At 41.1% G+C, this 21,222-nt stretch overlaps 4 protein-coding genes across 4 annotated transcripts; 3 read left to right on the forward strand and 1 right to left on the reverse strand.

Annotated features, from left to right (window-relative positions):
* Nucleotides 1-15,323: 15,323 nt before the first annotated feature.
* LOC108008186 (protein TsetseEP) lies at nt 15,324-16,136 on the reverse strand. Its single transcript, XM_017071978.4, has one exon. It carries the CDS (start codon nt 16,094-16,096, stop codon nt 15,335-15,337), a length of 762 nt encoding a protein of 253 aa, XP_016927467.4. The 5' UTR covers nt 16,097-16,136; the 3' UTR covers nt 15,324-15,334.
* A 931-nt stretch (nt 16,137-17,067) lies between these two features.
* LOC108008185 (uncharacterized) lies at nt 17,068-17,826 on the forward strand. Its single transcript, XM_065863030.2, has one exon. The coding sequence runs from the start codon at nt 17,109-17,111 to the stop codon at nt 17,775-17,777; it is 669 nt and encodes a 222-aa protein (XP_065719102.2). The 5' UTR covers nt 17,068-17,108; the 3' UTR covers nt 17,778-17,826.
* Nucleotides 17,827-19,151: 1,325 nt separating this feature from the next.
* Nucleotides 19,152-19,827, forward strand: LOC108008184 (uncharacterized). The gene has a single exon (XM_070994851.1). The coding sequence runs from the start codon at nt 19,174-19,176 to the stop codon at nt 19,801-19,803; it is 630 nt and encodes a 209-aa protein (XP_070850952.1). The 5' UTR covers nt 19,152-19,173; the 3' UTR covers nt 19,804-19,827.
* Nucleotides 19,828-20,147: 320 nt separating this feature from the next.
* Nucleotides 20,148-21,085, forward strand: LOC108008994 (uncharacterized). The gene has a single exon (XM_070994850.1). It carries the CDS (start codon nt 20,148-20,150, stop codon nt 21,057-21,059), a length of 912 nt encoding a protein of 303 aa, XP_070850951.1. The 3' UTR covers nt 21,060-21,085.
* The last annotated feature ends 137 nt before the right edge of the window (nt 21,086-21,222 follow it).

Below are 21,222 nucleotides of genomic sequence, written 5' to 3' on the forward strand. Positions count from 1 at the left end.
TTTTAAAGCCAAAGTCAGCCTGATTCATTGTGCACACAAGCGAGATTTTGATAGATTTTGAAAGATGCGGCTTTCCGGGGGCAGGGTGGCGAGAATAAGGGGCTATTCCAGTGGCTTGCCCAATTATTTCCATGTTTTTCTTTCCTTGCCACTTAAAAGAATAAACGGGAAACCTTTAGTCGAGCAAGGGACTCTGTCTGAGTGGAAGTGGATCGCCATTTTGTGGCGCTGTCAGAGTCATGTCCCAACACAATGACTAGCACACTCCCACACAGAGCGACAGATATATACCCGCACCACTAATCCAGTGAACCAATTTGCTAGACAAGAGCAATGTATGAGCACCACAATGGTTATTGACAGCCGACATTCATATAGAGACTGACGCTCTGAGAAAACCAAGAAGGCTGTGGTACCATGTCGAGCTATATTGGATGCTCTACCCGAAGGATGAAGAAAATGTGGGTACTTAAGGCCTTGACGAAACAAAAACACAATGTATCTATACTACAATTCATTAAAGAAAATATTTATAAATTAAAATATTTTCCATGTTAAAAGAAAAATTGAATAAAAATGTTTATTTATAAAAGATCTTATATCTTCAGAACCAAATGTTCAGGAAATATATTCAGTTATTGGAAAGGTGTTATCATTTAAAATTTGTATTATCAATCATTAGTGTGTTCACTTAATAGCTACTCCAATTGATAACATCATTTTTATTCAATAAATAAGCAATACATTTTGTTTTAGAAATCTGAAATATTGATGTTTTAAAATATTTATACCAACTAAGGTCTATGCATTCTAAACAATGAACTACAAAGGTCTTATTTTCTTTTTCTTCTCATAATAATGCACTATGAAACCATTTTACGACTGTTTCCAAATATTTGCCTCGCTATGACTTATTTAGCAGAGGTAAATATTTTGTCCATAGCCTTGGTGCAGGTGAATAATTTATCAAAGCTTTTAAAATAAATTCTCCTAGCCATTAGTGTCTTTATTGCTGAACCACAGCTAGGAATTCCCCTCGTATATGCGGTGCAAAACTTCTGTCAAAGCTAACGCTGAAGGACAGCTGTCCCAGGATCAGCAAATGCTGCATGCTGGCTTAAATTCCTTTGGACAGAAGGTCCATTAAAGTTGCATACGCATTCCACTCGCTCTCAAACCCACAGACACTTTAAGATGATGGCAGGGGAAAATGTGGGAGTTTATAGGCGCCAGCAATTCGGTCAGTGACAAGCCAAACTCAAAGAGTCAGACAAGTTTTTTAGCCACGACGAAGCCTTTTTTCTCGGCTTGGCACGTGCTGTCTAGTGCAGGCACATATGGAGCCCCGCACATGCCCATAAATGTTCTATATAAATGGAATATAGCATATAGATATAGATATGTGCGCCTCTGGTGGCAGCCAAAGGCAAAGTGGAAAGCGGCACTATTAAAGCACAATCACATTTTAGCATTTATTGTGGCAATTTCGCCAAGAAACGATCCGCTTTCCCTCTAATGGCTTTCTTTTGGGCCCTGTTGCTGGAACTGGACCATGGTTATGTGGCCATTGTTGCGGGCCTGCGTATCAGTTACTAAATTCAAATATCGAATGCCAAAGTTGAGGCAATCCAATGAACCATCGCCCCGATTCGAATGGGATGTGTAGCATGTTCTGCTTATGGCCCCATAACCATACCAATAATAATAATAATAAGGAAGCGGTATATGTTTGAATGCCTCATCCTAATTGACGGGGATATGCGATCCAGTGCCTGATTTAATATCATATCATATCATAATGATGTATTGTTCTCCCCAAAATAAATGCGAAGTTTGTATCTATACAATTCATCTTGCAATTATAAGGAAATTATATTGTATATCTGACCATGTCAAAGTCGCTGCATTTTCTGCTGCCCTATTTTATTATGCCAAGCAGTATTTATCTGGAACGTTGAACCACCCACCGCATTTTGGCCACATCAAAACGAAATAAAAGCCCCGGACCATCAGTCCATCGACCAAATAAAAATAGTGCACAGGCAATGGAAATTCACATCGGAACCCATAATGAACTGGGCGGGGAGCGCTGAGTAAATAAAGTGCTGAGTATTCAATGCAATTACATGGACATGGATAACCTCCATCAAGGGGTCTTTCCTAAGAATGGGTATACTAGACCGAGCTGAATTTTAAAATTATATTTCAAAGGTAATTTTGTAACACTTAATCTAGTGTGACTTGGTTTGAATTTTTAGAAAGCAAATTAAATGCAAGATAATTAGGGGATTTTGTAGCATCCCCATTATTATAGATTCATTGGAACTATAAAGTATGCTTGAAGATTTGTACAGGCTACATTCTTTGAATTACAAAACCTAACTAGATCCTCTCTTAATTTCCATGCATTCTTCGACGGAACCGTTTACCAATTTTCCTAATCGCCATTGTGATTTAGGCTGAATGGTTTTTGGGGAACTATTTCGCCAAACAATAGACCCATGGAATCTACAAAACTATTTCGCTGGTTGAGCTTCTTCGAAAAGAAAGTTCGGTAATTGGTATTTTTGGGCATTGGACCTGTTCAAACCACCGAATTTCCAGCGGCTAAACCTAGAGTGCATCCATTCAGACCCATTATTCTGCATTCGTAATTAGAAGTTGGCTGCAATGGCAGTTTATCAGGCAGGCCAAACTTTGCCCCTGCGAAATTGTTATTTGAAACATGGAAATTAAATGATTGTTAACTTGTGCGTGCTGTTCGCTGGAATTTTATGCTCTCTTAAATTTTGCATTAGTGCCACCCGAAACTTTTTCCCACCAAAAAGGGGGTGGCTAAATGGGTGGTTTTATGGTGGTGGTGGGTGAAAGTTGAGGTTGCAGTGGCACAGAGTTGCCTGAGTGAAATTGAATCAAAGTGTTTGTGTTGCGTCTCGTGAGCAAACAGGCCACAGAGATGGAGCGTCTCTAATGACACGGCCACGCCCACGCGCAATAACTGAGGGCGGTATCTGTGTATCTACGTATCTGAATGTGTATGTGTGTGTCTGGCTCCGGCTTTTGTTATTGCTTCGGTGTGTTAACAGTTTTACAAGCATGTCGCAAACAGCTTCTTACAAGCGAGTCAAGTGGAGTTGTAAACTTGGGGGTCTGACTTGATTTTCATTTGAGGGGGTATATAGAGCAGGGCAGGAGTAAAGATTTTGAAAAGGGGGTAATATTTTCAAAGTTTTTAGTGGGCTTAAGATGATTTTACAAAGGGTATAAAATCAAGTGAGGGTAAATAATTTAAAATGTTGGTAAAATGGGGAAATGATTTAAGTAGAGTCATAAAATTATTAAAATATTTCAAACAGGATTTTATAACGGGTGTAATGTTTGTTATATTTATGGAGGGTTGATAGTGGGTTTTGTTTATAAAGTACAGCATAAAGGGTATACAATCAAGTGGGGGAAAATAATCTAAAATGTTGGTAAAATAGGGCAATGTTTTAAGTAAAGTAATAAAGTAAATATATTATTTTAAATAGGGAAATTAACAAAAGAGGTTAAAATGGGTATTTGCGGTAGCTTTAAAATTATTGACAATTTGTTTATATTATAACATCGGTTTAAAAATAATCACTTCTAATAATGGAAATCTTTTGCTTTGGAATATATTTCTAGTTAACATTTTATAGTTAGTGTTAGTATCGCCCCTTAAATACAAATTGCCGTACGCCTCTGGCTTAAAAATCTACACCCTTCTCCACAAAACGAGGATTTCGGGGTGTTAAATTTACGATGTAATTACAGCAGAAAAGCTGCACATGCATAAATGATTCCGAATACGAGCTGCAAACGATGTTGTCAATTAAAGCAAACTGGGATCAATGCATTGTTTATACAGGAGTGGAGCCTCGATGGGAGTTACGGGCTCTCGAAATATATAAACCGGGTTCCTTCTAGCGAGTCCGCACTGTTGTTTTACCCATTAATAGGCCCCCTTTGTGCGGGGCATTAAAGCAAATGCGAAACAATTGCCACATCGACACTCGATGGCGCTCATTTGCGGTGTTCCTGCACTCGCCTTCGTTCCGTTTATTGCCATCAATTATTTATACATACAATTATTCTTCTACCTTCGCAGCCAGGACCTCGTGTCCTGTTGCCTGCTGCCTGCTGCCAATGATCCTTAATCGGGGCTGGAGAGCAGAGTGCAATTGCCAGCTGTTTGTGTGCCTGTTTTTTTTTTTGCTTTTCACCTTTTTGCCGGCGAACGAATGGCTCTTTTGGCCTGGACCAATTAAATGTGACTGGGTGACTGGCTGGAAGCCAAATGCTCGCTGCACCTTACAGCTCCCCCATAAATCAAACTTGATTAATCGGGGTCAAAAGAACACTGCACACGGCACAGGAAAAGGTCTCGTTTATCAATTATTGGCTCATGTATTCGCGACCTCTTTTCTAATTGCTGTCGAGCATTACGTATACGCAGTGTATGCTTATGTTTTAAAATCCTTCTTATCTTTTTGCCTCTGGGCATTCACCTTTAATCAGCTGCAAATCAGCTTTAATGTATCAACATGTACGCCATTTTCCGCACTTTTTGTCGCCTCAAGAGAGTCAAAAACACACTCGCACGCAATCTGAAAATTTTCACCTTTTTGGCGGTTGTTTTTCTCGCTGGCGGTTGCCACGTGTTTTCCTCACTTGTTTTTATGGCTTTTCCCAACGTTCTTTTTGTTTCTTTGTATGAGGTATTTTTAGAGGTTCAAGGGATACGGATTTTATACACGTTTTCTGATTTTTAGCGGACTTTTGCAGCACATGCATGGGATTACTTTTAATTACGGGTTTGTTTGCTGAAAGTAATTGTATACTAGACGCTTAAGTAACATTGTACTCTAATCCCTGGTAGTTCCCTTAATAGTGGTTTCCATGTAATGATATATAATATATATGTAAAACTTGTGATTAGATTTGTGCAATTGATTTTTTTATAATATACAAATAACGACCTAAACTTTATTAAAAACAAAATAATAACGAAGATTAATGTCAGCCTACGGTATTTTCAAAGTCGTATTATAAAATATTCTTACTTTCATTTCTTTCCTGTATTTATGGGCTTTCTTTTTGGCCTCTTTGTTGCATTTGCCTTAATTGGAAATGAACTTAATTTTGTCGGTTCATTTGAATTTTCAACTTTGATGACGAGCACACATGTGTGTGGCATTAGTCTGTAGGCTGGAGAAGAAAACCTCTGTGGAAGAAAACCCTCTGGCTTCTTCCGCAAAACGATTTCAGCTAAATTAATAAAAACAATTTTGACTAACAAATTCCTGTGATTGTTTTTAGCCTTCCCGGCCGGAATGTGGAAACAGCTGTCGGAACCAACAAGAAGAAAAATAGGATTTTTCAACTTTCGAGGAGGCCAGTTGGCCTTGCCTGTGTGGTGATGGTGATTCATAAAGCAATATAGCAGAGGAATCTACGACTTTTTGTTTTGCTCATACAATTTGCTCTTGCATTTCATTTTGCGATCTGGCATCTAATGATATGGAAATAATTATTGATTGTGTTGCCCGCGCACAAACACACCGAGCTCCAAGTTGGGTTTGTGTATATATATTGGATATGTATAATGTATTATTTTCTCCATTGGAGCTTAATAGATGTTGGCGCCTTCGTGCGTACATTTCAGTTATCCTTAAACTTTTACCACCCATCGCCAGCACATATGTGTGGGCTTCAGTGTGTGTGTGTGGTAAAAAGCAAAGTCCTGAAAACGGAAAACAAGGCAAAAGCTGTTCGTTCCGATGAATATATATGGCAAGCCATTTGCAAATAAATTGAATGCTCAATTTCAATAATTTTGCATACTTTCTGGCGCAGACAAAGTTGTTTCTAATCCATTTCGACGGGCGTTCGAGGGAAAGAGTGAGCCTTTTGCTTATTACACATCTAGTTGAGTGTGAAAATTTTCCCAGTTCTCGTTTCATGTGGGTGGTGTTGTCTAAAAATATTCCACCACGCACATCTGTAAAATGCGCAAAATCATGATTAAAAAACTTTTACTGCCTCGAAGCAATTAAAGTTTGTTCTTCGGGCCATCAAACTGATTGCATAACTATTATTCCCCAGCTCTAAGGTCACCGTCTAGACGGGATTTCAGTGCGCATCCAGTTGTTTCTGCTATTTCTCTACTCATTTAACGATATTGACAAGTGGCTCGAAGGGAGTGGGTGGTTCTGGCATCCTTTCTGGCGACCTTGGCGTAAGATTTTCCACGCTATCCTTCGAGAAAACAAACCAATTGAGGCACCCACACACACACATTTAGTATACATAAAGGGGTGAAAAGGCCCAAGTTTGCAGTGCACAATTTCCAGTGAATCGTAACGAAATCAACTGAACGAATGAATGAATGAATGAATGTCTGAAAGGGAGGCCAGGCTCTGAATGCAGACTCGAATATTCTGCACATGATTGTAATATTGTAAATTTTATTCGTTATTTTATTTACATAAATTTCCCCCGGGAAATTGCACAAACACACGGACTGCATGAATATCCTTGCATACAATGCAGATTCGAGGCAGGCAGGCCTATGAACTCCCCGTCGCTCCGTGTCCTTCATCAATACCCATGCCTGAAATAAATGGGGGGCTCAAGGACGAAACCAAATTGCCATGGGTTTTGTGGCCATCAGAATTCCTAGTTAAAACCATTCGAACACAGGAAAAATTACACACAAGAAGTCGGCAGAGAAGAGTTGTTATATAAATAGAACTCAGGCTTATATCTCACTGGGACCAAATTAAATTTTTTATACAATAAACATACCCATTTTAGAGAAACGAAATTTATTTAAAATAGATTCTGGCTTTGTTTTTATGCAATCAGAATACTAATTGCTTTCTTAACATTTTTTCCCCATTACAATTATTATTTTCCCACTGTACATTTGTACAGATTTTTCTGTGTGAATTTATAGTTTCTTAGGGAAGCCACAACCAGGCCAGAACTTTTAATTTGTAGAGTAACCAGACTTTAGATAAGTGTCAGAAGCTACCATCTTTCCCTTTGGTCTGTCAGCAAAATGCTCATACGATTTTCTCGTTCGTGTGCTTTTTTTTGGCAAATAATTGCTGGGCCACATGAGATGTTTGTTATTTACAATATCTGTGAGTGAGCCAAACTTACCTCTGGGAAAACCGAAAATACATTTGGCCCTCTGTTTTACCAACTTTCCTTCCATAACTGAATGCCGGTCATGCAGCGTAGATGCAATTAGGGTTAGTTTTCCAGTGACGAGGCTGAAGAATGAAAAGCTCAACGGGTAAAAGGGTGGCTGGAGGGATGGCGGCAAAATTCCGTAGAAGAACGTTTCCTCTGGCAGAGGCTTCCGTTTTGTGCCCGCACGCTTGAAGTGGCAACAAGTGGCACTTGCACTTTGACTGACGCGCCAGCTTCTTGGCCGGCTTGGGTTTCGGTTTTGGCCCGGCTTGGCAACTGCTAAAAAGTGCGCAAAATTAAGTGCCTGGCTGCTGTCTAAAAGGTGCTTCACCCACTCGAGTGGGCGAGGAGCTGGAGGAACTGCGCTCATATTTAGCGGCTTTAGACATTTGCAGACTCTGAAAGGCAAACGAGCCAAGCTGTTTTCCCACCTCGATGGCCCTTGGCACGACTGCAGCCCATGGACTGTGGTCGGAATGTGGCATAAATTTGTTGATGACAAAACATTAAAGGTTGAAAAGGGTTAATTTAATTTATAGAATGATAATGTCTATACGAAAATAGGTATTAGATATGTGGTGATTAAGATCCGCATTTCACTACTACCGTGTATTTAAGTGAAACATGCTTTGAAAGGCTTTCTGAACTATTATATATTAGTTAAATAATCAAGCATTTTAGAATATAGGTACTTCAAAGTTCTTATCTAACCAAATATTTTAGATATCGTTAGATAGTTTGCAAGCTCCGCCCATCGTGCAATGTAGGTGTATTGGGATGAGGGACGAGCGATCCTGTTTGGCTAGGAAATTGAATTTCGGGCCAGCGTTTTTCGTCCACAGGGTCGCCAGTTGCCAGGTGATTAATTGCGTGCAGGGGACAGCTGCTGCAGCATTCGGCGGCTGTTTGGGGGAATCCCCGAAGGGGGATGCCCGGGGAATAGCTGACAAGCACGTGCCTCGCTCTGAAAAATCATTTTTCCTCGTATTTTCCAGCAGATTTATATGTTTCCCCCCAGCAATTACAACCAAAACGGCAAACAAGGTGTGCAGCACACAGAACTATAAAATCTACAATAGGCCATCAAATTGTCTAAAAATAAATCTAAATTTTGCATCGCCCGATCAATGTAAATTTGTATTTGTTCTATCAATAAATGGGTGACCAGAAATAGTTTAAGCAGCACAATCAACATGCCATTCAGCGTTTGATTTTTAACTACGAAGGCTGAGTTCTCTTTTAGTTTTTTAGGGGAATATGAAAAGTCTTCTGAAGAAATTAGCTAATAACAGACCTAATTAATTATTGTTTATATAATGATAGATACAACTTTCACCCTTTTGAAGCTGCAAAAATAAAAATAGCTTTATAATGTCTTCATGGAATTGCTTCAATGGAAGTCAATAGGTTTTGATGTACCATTTGTAATGTCTTCGCTAATGGGACAGTTCAGTACATTACATACCCTAAATTTATCATAGGGCATCGCAATTATAAAAACATTTTTAAATAAATGGTCGGTTTGCTCGTTCGCTGCTGTTTTCCGACTGCCTGCGCTTGTTTTGCGGCATCACAATGGCCATGCGGTTCCTGCCACCTCCTGATGTCACAACCTCCATCCACAATGTTGTTGTTCCTGTTGTGGCACCTGTGTCCAGGTGTGCAGCACGCTTTCAGCCTGATGTCGATTTTTGGGTTCCGCATTTTTGCTCGCCTTTTTTGTATCACTCGTTTAAGGTGGCAAAGCCAACCGAAAATGTTCACCTGCCTGATTTATAGTCAATTTGTCTTAAATTATGCATGTGGCAGGTTGCTGAGGGGCCCTGATAATGGCGTAGGTATGCTGCACTGGCACTAGGATCTTGGCATTCTCCCGGGCATTTATCATTTTTTATCACTGCCTAAATGCGTGCCATAAATAATTCGTTCAGTTCTTTTGCACAACTGATTTAATAGACTGAAGAGCGGTGGGCTACCTGTAACTCGGAGTGCCGCATAAATTTAAGCCAAAGCCGCATGCTCGGATCGGAAAACTCGCTAATAATTTGTCAAACGCTGGAGGGGGTGGCCTGTGGGAGTGGTTTTCGGACTCGGGAATTTATCGAGGCGCTTATACGCCCGTGTCATTTCGTCTCATTTTGTTTGGCGGTCCTCGAACCTCCACACACCCCTTTTAAACCACCCGATTATCCCGATTCCGGAATCGGCACAGTGTGCGGCAGCAGTTCGCTCAATTAAACTGCAATTGCAACACGCTACAACCATTCTGTGGGCAAATGGGGGGCGGAGGGCGTGGCATATCGCGGCATGGGGCCTATGTGACCGTTAATTGGTTGCGGGTACTTTCGTTAAGCATCCTTACCTCAGAATACCGCCGCTGGCACTGCAACAATTTATTCATTTGGCTGGACCCATACAGTCGTAGTTCTGCGGACCACTAATTACAATCTCATTGGCAAAGAGCAGAAACTAATTAGCTTGTTTATCGAGTTCGCGTGGCAGCCATCGAAGTTACTCAATATTAATTTTCAGGCTTATCCCATTGCCCTGCGCTGTTTCTATCTGTCTCTTCCCCCTGATTGCCAATTATTGAATTGTTTTCCTAGCTGGAAATTCTAGCCTCATTTACCGCACATGCTGACCATTCAGCGGGAGCCCTCAAGTGTGCAATGAAATAATTAAAACTTTAGGGCCGTCAAAAAATAAGGAGAAGAACCGCAGCAAAGATATAAAAATTGGTACAAGCTGACTCACAGTTGCCCCGGCTGATGAGGCTCCACAAATTAAATGATGAACGTAAAACGAAGAAAAATGTTGAGTAATTTGAGAAGAACTGAAGAGTAGTTGATTCTTTTGTGAGGTTCTAGTTTTAATGGGGAAAAACCTCCAAGGAACAATAACTGAAATTGGGTAATATCTCTCTTACGGTAATATACTATTTCCCTTTAGTAGGAAATAAACGTGCATAAAATAAAATATTCAACTGATATTGTAATATATTTTCATAATAATTCATGAAACACATCTTTATATCAGTATAGATTTAAAACACACAACATTTGATGTAAAATGTCCTATTTCTACTATATTTTTCGGAAATCATTTAAAATTGATCCATTCAATACCATAGCGTTATATGAGTTTAACCATATTATATATTTAGTTCTGTTTCAAACCAGTTTGGGCGCTCTAAAACCGTTAAGATTGAGAATTGAGATTATAGTCCAACTTAATAAATTTCCGTTTCCGAAACCCCGCTGTCTAGTTGATGGTAAAATTTAAGCGTAACCCAAAAACCGTCACCACAAACACTTACACACTCGCTTCGGTTTGGTTTTGCTGGGTTTGGTTTCGGTCGGTTTGGTAATGGCCAGCAGGTTGGGCTATAATGGGGAGGTATGCCCTTGCACATTCTTTGGGTTATGGTCTTCTACGCGCTGTTTTTGTTTTTCAGTTTTCCAGTTTTCTTTTGACCAGCTATTTTACCAATGTGCTGAAAATCAAGCGGTCGAGTCGTAAACATTTTTTTTAATTCATTCTCATCCAACACTTGGCGAGAAACCAAGAATGTTGGCCATCAACCACACCGAACATACACCCTTACGCTCACACCTACATTTAAGGGGGAAAGCCATTAAACAGCTGCAGGAGGACCATCTACACTCGAAAAAAAAACAATGATAATAATAATATGTGATATTTATAATTATTTGCAAATAAATTAGGTTGCTGAACTCAGGAAAATGCCATAAATATAATACTTGACCTAGTGATAAGGGCAGTAAGTACCCATTAAAGTTGGAACTTTGTAACGAATTTTGTAAAATCAGAAAATATTTTTTTAAGGATATGATTAATTTGTCCTTTTTTTTCAAGTGTAGAAAAGGAGCTACCGATGGAGCTGGAGCTAAGCAGCTGTAGTCTGGCCTGGCTGGCGTGTTGAGTGTTTGCGTTTTTCAAATTGTGTGAATTTATTATACCCGTTACTCGTAGAGTAAAAGGGTATACTAGATTCGTCGGAAAGTATGTAACAGGCAGAAGGAAGCGTTTCCGACCCCACAAAGTATATATATTCTTGATCAGGATCACTAGCCGAGTCGATCTAGCCATGTCCGTCTGTCCGTCTGTCCGTCTGTCCGTCTGTCCGTCTGTCCGTCTGTCCGTCTGTCCGTATGAACGCTGAGATCTCGGAAACTATGAGAGTTACAATACTGGGATTAGGCACGCAGATTCCTGAGATTCCTGCGCAGCGCAAGTTTGTTTCAGCACAGTGCCACGCCCACTCTAACGCCCACAAACCGCCCAAAACTGTGGCTCCTACAGTTTTGATGCTAGAATAAAAATTTTAACTGAAATGTATTGTTCTCATCAATACCTATCGATTGACCCAAAAAAAAGTTTGCCACGCCCACTTTAACGCCCACAAACCGCGAAAACCTGTGACGCCCACAATTTTCATGCTAGATAAAAAATTTTAACTGAAATGTATTGGTCTCGTCGATACCTATCGATTGATCCAAAAAAAAATTTGCCACGCCCACTCTAACGCCCATAACGCTTAAATCTGTATACCGCCGGTAGGTGGCGCATTTTAATCTCGCTTTGCTGCTTGCATATCTCCATATAGCTGAGTAACGGGTATCTGATAGTCGAGGTACTCGACTATAGCGTTCTTCCTTGTTTTTTTCCTGCCTTTGTTTTTATGGCGCCTGAAATTATGCTTATTCCGCCATTCCAGCTCAGCTCTTAAAGAAATTAAAAAAAGAAGCAGCAGCAGCAGCAGCTCGAAAGGGCCCCTAGTGAAAGTGAAGAAGAAGTGAACCACGAGGTAGCAAGGACCTTGAGTGTTCCTTTTGTGTGCGTGTGTTCCTTTCGCTTTGGCGCCTTTGCCGCACTTTTGTTTTTGTTTTCGATGCCAGGAGCCCTAAACGAAAACAAAACCCTAAGCACTGTCTTCTCTAAAACACTCGCTTGTCTTCGCTGGCGAAAAAAAAATATATATATAATAGAAGGTCCCAAGCCAATACGAATTAAATGGCAAGGCGCTGAAATGGCCCTTTAAATTTTGCCCCCAATTGGCAGGATATTTAATTCAGTATTTATCCTAGATGCTTTGATTTCTCCGGCCACATTTTGATTACTTCGACATCAACTGGCAGGCCTGTATATTTCTGACTATTTTTTATGTTTGACAGCCAGTTTTGGCCGAGTCTGACACTTCGACAGACAGTCGGACATTCGGGAAGAGGAAAGAACTGAGGCCATTTTCAAATTGACAGGAACAGGAAGAGCCTGGGGGAAAGGCAGGGAAATTCATGCCAATGGGGGAATATCAAAAACTCATTACAATCACTTCTGACGTAAATGTGGCCACCAAAAATAGACCTAATGGCCCACAAGGATGGTCAATACACAAAATGGGAGAAAACGATGCCGTCTAGAGCAGAATGACTGGGTCAGGAGAGCAACATTAATTAATGTTCACCTATTCGCATTCCATCGTCTGGTCTTAATTAAAACTTCAATTGCTTTTTAAATCAAAAACGTAAAAACATTTGCAAGTATAAAATTATATTTTGGGGAAAAAATTCGCGGAGGTTTTCCATCAATCTTAATTTATTTAATATGCCACGCATATATCTATGGAAAATATATATGTTTCCATAAAATGTTTTTCTCCGTCTCATTTGTCTAGGCAATTTGTGTCTATAAAGCGCACAATAAAAATCGACATTAAAAGGCTGCCATTCAAATAAATATGGCCTTGTGCTAAACGAATCGTTAACAAAAACTGGAAGCGAAAAAAAATAATAAAAAAGCGGGAGGGAGTACAAAATGAAAGCGAAACACTTTTTCAAAATAATTTCACACAATTAAAGTGAAAAGCCATACGCAGACGTCTATTGTCGGGAACAATGGCCAAGAAGAGATGAGGGTTGGCTGAAGGAGGGTCGGCCGATTTATTTGTTGAGTGCAAATTATATTTGAAATACAAACACATATAGCTGTGTATAAAAATGTTCTGAACAAATTGGTGCAGCAAAAACGTTTACACAAACGAATCAAGTGGAATTTGTTTCATTTCGCTGGTACACTTAATTTCTTTTACTTTCTTTTTGCCCCCTGGCGAGAGCTTCCTAACCCACCAATTTAAGTGCATACGTTTCGGGGCTTCCAGGAAGATTAAATTTTTAATAACTGTCTCTAAGAGCATAAAAAAGGCTAACGGCCTGAGTTTTACTTTCGAGCCGAAAAGTTGTCCTAACAATGCGAAACGCCATAAAGATGCTGGCTAAGTAAGTTCCACTGATATGGCTAACTTCATTTGTATTTCCGGCGCACTCCAAGCACTTCCGTCGGTTGCCAGGCTCAAATGCCAGTTGGCCAAGAGTCTGCAGGGGGCCCTACATATTTACATTTGACCGGAGGATGGACCGGGCATGGACGGTATAGTTTATGGCCAGCTGGCTAAGCCTGTCTGGCTTATTTATGGGGTCCGGGGTACGTGTTTTATAGTATTTTATTTGTCCCTGTATATTTCATAAATTACGTGGTAATCTGCGTGTAATTGTCCCCACTCCCTTGGTCCAATAGCATTGCGTAATTACGCTTATTGTTTAAACAATCAGGCATGGGCCAGGCACTTCATAACTCTTCTTCGATTGGATGGATCGCCTCGAGTCATCGCAAACACTCATAATTCTGGGCCCTCAATTACTCCACCGTTGGCCTCCTGGATCAGAGAACTCTTCTCCTGGCACATGTTTTGGGGGAAACAAATTGCGCTGTTGACCTTCGGTTGGTTGGCAAAAGTTATGCCTTTGACTCAATTGAATCTCACAAAACGGGCTTGGGAGTGGGCCTGGGCACAGACAACTGCTTCAGCATATTTATAGGCATTATTTCTGTACTCAAGGATTTCCAGTCAACGATTCCGGCTCGTTAGTGAACTGACTTCGCCGTGGTAGCTCCGTTGTCCCCTTGGCCGCAGATTTATGCCGCTGCCAAAACTTTTTTAACAACATCCGAAATTTACGATTTTCGGAACACGCAGAGTTATGTTGGCCGGGGCGGAGGAAATGGTTAACTAGTCTGGCCTATTCTATCTCCATCTTTGGGCTGTTGTTTGTTGTCCTGCCCTGGGATCTGTTTTGATTTAGTAATGGCTGGCGGACATTTAATTAGTGTCGCCAGAAAGTCTACAAAGAAGATCCCGATAAATAAGCCGACTATTAGATGACAGACGTCAGCCATTGTTCGAACTTTATCATTATAATGAGCTCGTCCACCTTTAACTGGCAGTGAAGTCATCAACCGCTCTGCTTATAACTCATTTTGTTGGGCCACTAAACGAAATTTGAATATGTAAAGTGCGCCCCGAGTGAATTGAAAATGTTAGTCGCAAGCCAAACAAAAGTTTACATTTGGTTACACCGTTTCTGATGCTGACAATCATGTTAATGAGGCTGTCGCTGTCAATTAGGAACGAATCTCAACGGCCCCCGTGGTGGCACAAACCGCTGAGCGGTTTAGCCGCATATTGAGATATGAGAGATTTACCATTCTAAATTATTGATTTTTGAAGTAGGTGTGAAGGGAAACGAATTAACAATTTAATGAAATCTTGTTTCTCTGTTACATTACATTTTGGAAGTAAGGTAAAGACTTTGGTATAATACTATTTACCGAGTAGATTTAAGATTATCCAATACTTTAGAAGAAAACAAGTCGTTGAGTCGTGGTTCTGAAGAGAAGTCGGTGATTGAAGAATTAAACCTTATATTAAAACCAGACGATCTCTTTAACTTTGTTCAAACAACCTTTAAATATCTCAACCAAATATAAAACTTTATAATCCCACGTTTATGGCTCTCAAATATAAATGTTTGAACATTACTTACTTACTTTGAACTTACAATACTTACCTAGTAAAGTTATTGGTTCCTACTTTTGAAGTTAGATTTCTGCAAACTAAGTTAAGATTAATAATTCCTTTTCATATAAAAACCAATAAAGTGAGCTTCAATTTATTTTATTCGATTAATAAATTAATTTTTAAATAAATAAATGACTTTGAATGTTTGAATTGATTGATTGATTGAAGAGCTACCGCTTAGCAGATAAAACCAAGGAACTTGCACTTGTTGATGGTTATCGTTTCTGTGGATTCGCCAGAGTCGTTCGAATGATGTGGTGGTGGTGGTGGTGGTGGTAGAGGTGGTGGAGGTGGTGGTGGTGGGTAGTATGGGTAGGGTGGATAGTAGGGGGCTGGTGGAGGGTAGTGACCGTGGTGACCGTGATGACCATGATGTCCGTGATTGGGATGATCAGGCTTTGGGTCGGGTTTCGGGTCGGGCTTTGGGTCCGGCTTCGGGTCGGGTTTTGGGTCAGGCTTCGGGTCGGGCTTCGGATCAGGCTTTGGGTCCGGCTTCGGATCGGGCTTCGTATCGGGCTTGTGCGGGTGCGACGGGTGATGATGATATCCGGGATACGGATACGGTGGTGGTGGTGGTGGATAGTAGCCGGGGTAGGGGTAATGCTGAGGTGGGTACGGTGAGTACTGCGGGTAAGCCGAGTAGGAGTAATGGGGTGCCGGTTGGTAAGAACTACTACTGTGCTTCCTCTTTGTGGTCCTTGGCCTCCTGGTGGTGGTGGAGGAGGGGAAGGTGATCACCAGGTTTCCAGCGCTGCCTTCGCCGCCGAAGAGTTTGCGAAATGAGGATGGATCCGCCTCGGCGTAATTCTCCTCAACGCTGTTCAGCTCCTGGCTGTTCTCCAACTCCGACTCCTGTCCAAAGTTCTCCTCCAGGGGATAAGCCGTGGCCAGGGCTCCGCAGAGCGCCAGGCACAGGCAGAGTACCAACTTGGTGCTCATGATGTGAAAGATGTTCGCTTTGAACTGATTGACAGATGCCATCAGCTGCGCTTTTATACTAGCCAAATTCGCCAAAAGAAATGCGATGATACCCTCTTAACTTATTGGCAATAAACATTAACCCAGTTTGCAAAGATTTTCAAAAGATCATGGAAAGAAATTGTCACATCTTCTGCAAAAACTATCTAGTCACTGCTTATGCCAAGTTAGCATGTAAATTAGTTTGGCTATTAAAATCAGCTCAGAACACGCCCAACATGTTGCTATGTAGCTTTTATTTGCTTAGATCGGCGTTATGGATTAGCTTGCTTGTATAACGGTTCAATCTTGAGGGGATTTTTTTTTTTCATTTTTATTGTCAGAATTCCAAGCTGGCTTCTATTTAAATATGCAGAGCTCTAAAGTGATTAAACCTTGTTTATTACTTTGTGGCAGATGTTTGATAGAATCTACTTCACAGGTTCCGAAGGGTCTACGGAAACTTTACGAGTTGGGAGAATTTTGATAGCAAATGAAAATCTGAAATTATAAATTTATGAAAATTACACAATTTCAACTAACACTTATATATAAGCTCGTAAGCATTTATTTACAGCATAAAATATTATTGCTTAATCCGCTTTAATAACTCTTGTTGATATTGAAAAAGATTTTGTTCAGGTTGGCTCAGAATCTCGCTGCGTACATCTTTAAAAATTGTACCCGTTGAGATTTCATTTTCACTGAATTACATAGAGCGCACCTAGAATTCTATCCCAAATACCTTTACCTATACTTACAAAGTTTGCCTATTAAAATATATGTCTTCTAGACACATGTTGACAGTGGGATAATTCTTTAAGGCACCCAAATTGACATTTATTTATAAGCGTTCGACCCCAAAAATTGATCCATTAATTACAATTTAGATAAGTGCCTGCCTTTGGGTTATAAAAGTTCGAGTGACCATCAGGGCCTGGCATAGTCTGAATTAGAACTCAGGAACTAAGGAGGCTTAAATTTGTTTTACAAAATGTTAGTCGCTTTGATTGGTCTCACGCTGCTGCTCCAAGTGAACTCGATTGCAGGACAGGGCTATCAAGTATTTGGATCCGGCGATGTTCAGGTTATCTATCCATCCTCCGGGCAGGTTCAGGTTTTAGGTGGCAGACCTTTCCGTCGCGGATTGTGGAATATTTTAAAAAATCTTACGATCACAGCAAACGCAACAAGCCAGGATGACCAACTTGTCAGTCTGTTGGGCAACGGAAATATAGCACTCTCAGCTAACCAGAATGCCGGGAACGGAAATGGTCCTCTTCGGAATCTTTTGAGAACCCTGTTTGGCCGCCAGCCAAATGTACAATATGTGAATCTGAGTGGCAGAGCCTTCAATAGTCGCCCCCAGGAGCCACAGTACTGGAATGGATTTCAGCCCTATGTCAGCCCAGTGCTTTTGCCTCGTTCACGGGTTAAGGTTATGCGACAAGGTGTCCCACGCCGGATTTTGGTACGGAACCTCAAGACCAGCCAATCCCAAATGACCAATGTGGTAACTTACAGAATTCCCGTTCTAGAGAACGACTGGCAGGTATGCGAGTTAAAGAATTTAGCAATAGGTTTTTATTACATTTTTATTCTTTTTAGTACGATACAACATATTCGGAATAATAATGATAAGAACAAGCCCATCACTGGATAGACAGCGAATAAAATTACAATTTGACACAAATAAATTTGTTTGCCTTCAATAAAATTAGACTATTGTACAAAAAAGTTATAGCTAACATTTGGCTGCCGAGCCTATAAACATTTTATTATTTGTTATAATTTTGAATAACTTTCTCAAAGTACAAAGGTTCAGGTTGACAACCTTTTCTCCAAAAACCACACTGTCATGCTTATTTGCCAAGTAATCATTTGCTACGAAAAGGGACTTGGTTTTGTCAATAAATTATTTCAATATTAAGAGACTAGTTTGCTCAGAAGGTAGACCTCGACCAACGTACACTTGGGGAAGTGAAATATAAAGCTCTTTTGTAAAATACAAATTTCCCTTTTTCGGTAAGAATTATAATTTTTGTTTCTAGAACTTATACTAGTTCAGCCGTATAGTCATTTTTCAGTTTTTTAAAGTGTTAGGAATTCTTTTTCTGCTAACAGATCAGTCCTTGGGCGATCTAAGGCACCTGGAACTTAAAAATTTGGACCTGCACATCTCAGGCGGTATTTATAACTTACGACCTGGCCACTAAAGTAGCCATCACAATAACAACGCCTAATTAGAGTACAACGCATATCTCATCGAGTTATACAGCAATCAATGGCAGCAGTTCTATCAAGCTCAAGTGGCGTACAATCAGTTATATGAAGCCTACAGTCCATATGGACTTCATGGGCTCTACTGAGCCGGAACCCCACCCTTTGATCCCTATTGATACGATGGACTACATGATCATCATAGGAGTTCAAACAACCTTCACAGCAGTTCCAGCAACCTCAAGCCATCCAAACGACAACTACGGTATTCCCAACCACATCTACTGCCGTTGCTATAACATCTAGACCCAATACCACCTCAGCAGCCTTAGTCACAGTCACTACGATCTGCACCGCAATCATTTCTAGCATTTCTATGTACACTTGGTATCATCAGCTCAGTTCTCATCGGTCTATATAGCATATGATCAAATTGAACACGTTGCGAAAAACTAGAAGGTACTTAAAATATTTTATACCTAATTAAAACTGACTTTTAAATTAGTTTTAAGGGCAACATACTCGTAACACCCAGTTCCCAGTTAAAAGAAAACAAAAAACAGATCAGATTGGAAGGGGAAAGGGTCCGAATGTAAAGCGGTAATCGGTGATTTATCTTCCCCGCTAATTCAAATCCAATAAACAGGCAGTAATCGAATTAAAAAGGTAAACAAAAGCTACACAAAAAACGGAGGAAAGAGAGCCGCGATCGATTTCTCCGATCGCAAACTTATTAATGAATCTAAATTAGCATTTATATTTCATAGGGTGCAGACATTTGCTAAATATGCAAGTCCAATGCCCAGACAGTCTTAGTTCAAAGTGGTCCGCGTTTCGATATGCAACTAACTGGATTTTTACTGTGTTTAGTATCTCTGACCAAAGCAGCTGTCGTGGACTTTGAGCAGGAGAAAATCCGAACAGCTTTACCATGGCTTTATCTTCTGGCATATCCCGGAGTCCTATCACAGGTTCCCATCCCAAGACCGCAAGATGAGACATTTACCAGCATCAACAGTGCGACCATGAAGCAGCCGCAGTCCGATGAGATGGCTAACTCTGAACAATCAAGCAATTTGGTACGTGAGCAGTTCATTCAAGGAATTCTACAGGGCTTACAGCAGCCAGGTGCTCAAGCCGGAACACCCACAATTTCACCCGCTGTGCTGGCAGACTTTATCGCCCAGGTAACTACTACCACTCAGAAGCCATCGGTGGAGAAAGATGTTAACGCACCCGATAACGATGAAGATTATGACTATATAGACTTTAAAAACGGATCTCGCATCAAATACGACTTGGATGATGTTGAGCAGCCGGTGAACAAAATTCTGCAGCAAACTACAAGACGTCCGGCTGTGGCTCGACCCCAAAGCAATGCCAACGTTGTCTACTATAGACCTCCAACTCGCTACGTATATTATAGGCCTATATATAGGCCTTCTTTGTATTCCTATCGAGTTGGATAAGCGAATATTATAAAACGGTCGATATCAATAAATATAAAATATTCACAGAGAGAGATGATTAGTAACTTTCCGATGCCTTGTAATAAAGGCCCGCTGAACAGAATTTTCTTATTATGACGGGCCATTAGTCGACAAAGTTATGCGAAAGTTCACTTCTCTGATTTCACTAGCCAAAACAATAAAAATTCAAACTATCGCTTCGGATCTTAACCAAGCCCAAGTCTTTTTAGGTCTCAGACACATCCCAATTTATGACACCCGACCGACTGTATAAAACTCAAAGCACCTTCGAGTTGTCACTTTAGTTCTGATCTAACCGGAGCACCGTAGAATCTCTCTTCATAATGCTGTTTAAATCCTTGGGATTGCTTCTCCTACTGACTGGTCAGGCCTGGTGTCAGTCCATTAGTGTTCCTATTTACACCTTCGGAAGTATTTACTCGGCTTTAACTGGAGGAGGAGGTGGAGGTGGAGGCGGTGGAGGCGGCGGTGGTGGTGGCGGAGGAGGAGGAGCCTCAACCAGCAGCAGTGATCAAGATGCGTACGACGCCCTCGTGAATCACTATTACAACAGTCAATTGCAGCAATACAACCAAGCTCAGGCGGCTTACAGCGCGTATATGTATAGTCTGTATGGACTCTATGCGCAAGAGGCAGCGGCATCGGCAGCGGCAACGGCAGCCCAGGAAGCAGCAGCGGATGCAGCAGCGGCGGCTGCAGCGGCGAATGCAGCGGCGGCTACCGCTACTACAACTACTACAGAAGCTCCGACTACAACTACAACTGCAGCTACAACCACGACTGCAGCTACAACAACGACCACAGCAGATCCAAACACTTCAACTGCAGTGGCCACAACGGCAGGACCTGTCACCACCTCGACCGCCGTAGCCACAACGGCAGGACCTGCTACCACCTCCACCGCCGATACCACGACCACGACCACGTCCACAACCACTACCACGACCACGACCACGGAAGCTCCTTCAACTTCTACCGCTGCGGCGGCAGCGGACACGAACACCACTTCTACGGCGGTGGCAAGTGCCAGGATTCAAACCACACCTCTGCCCTATCCCTATGCGCCCAGCTCACTGATCAGTCCCTATGATCTTCACCGCATCAGCTCCAATCCTATTTACGTCCGGAACTCCGCAGTAGCAGAATCTTCAGCTCAGCCCGTGCCTGTATACAATCCATATGATATTTACCGAGGCGGCCAGGCACCTCCTTATTTCGTATACGGAAAGAAGTAGAAGACCTATGCAAATCTTAATGTATTTATAACATCTGAAAGTTAATTTATTCAATAAAATCAAACAAAAAACTAATAGGCTTTCTTTTGTCAGCTAATTGATTCCAAATGAAATGATTCCGAATGAAATGTTCAGAAGCTATAGGCTCAGCCCAAACACGTTC

The sequence above is a fragment of the Drosophila suzukii genome, chromosome 2R, assembly GCF_043229965.1.
Source record: "Drosophila suzukii chromosome 2R, CBGP_Dsuzu_IsoJpt1.0, whole genome shotgun sequence".
NCBI classification, from domain to species: domain Eukaryota; kingdom Metazoa; phylum Arthropoda; class Insecta; order Diptera; family Drosophilidae; genus Drosophila; species Drosophila suzukii.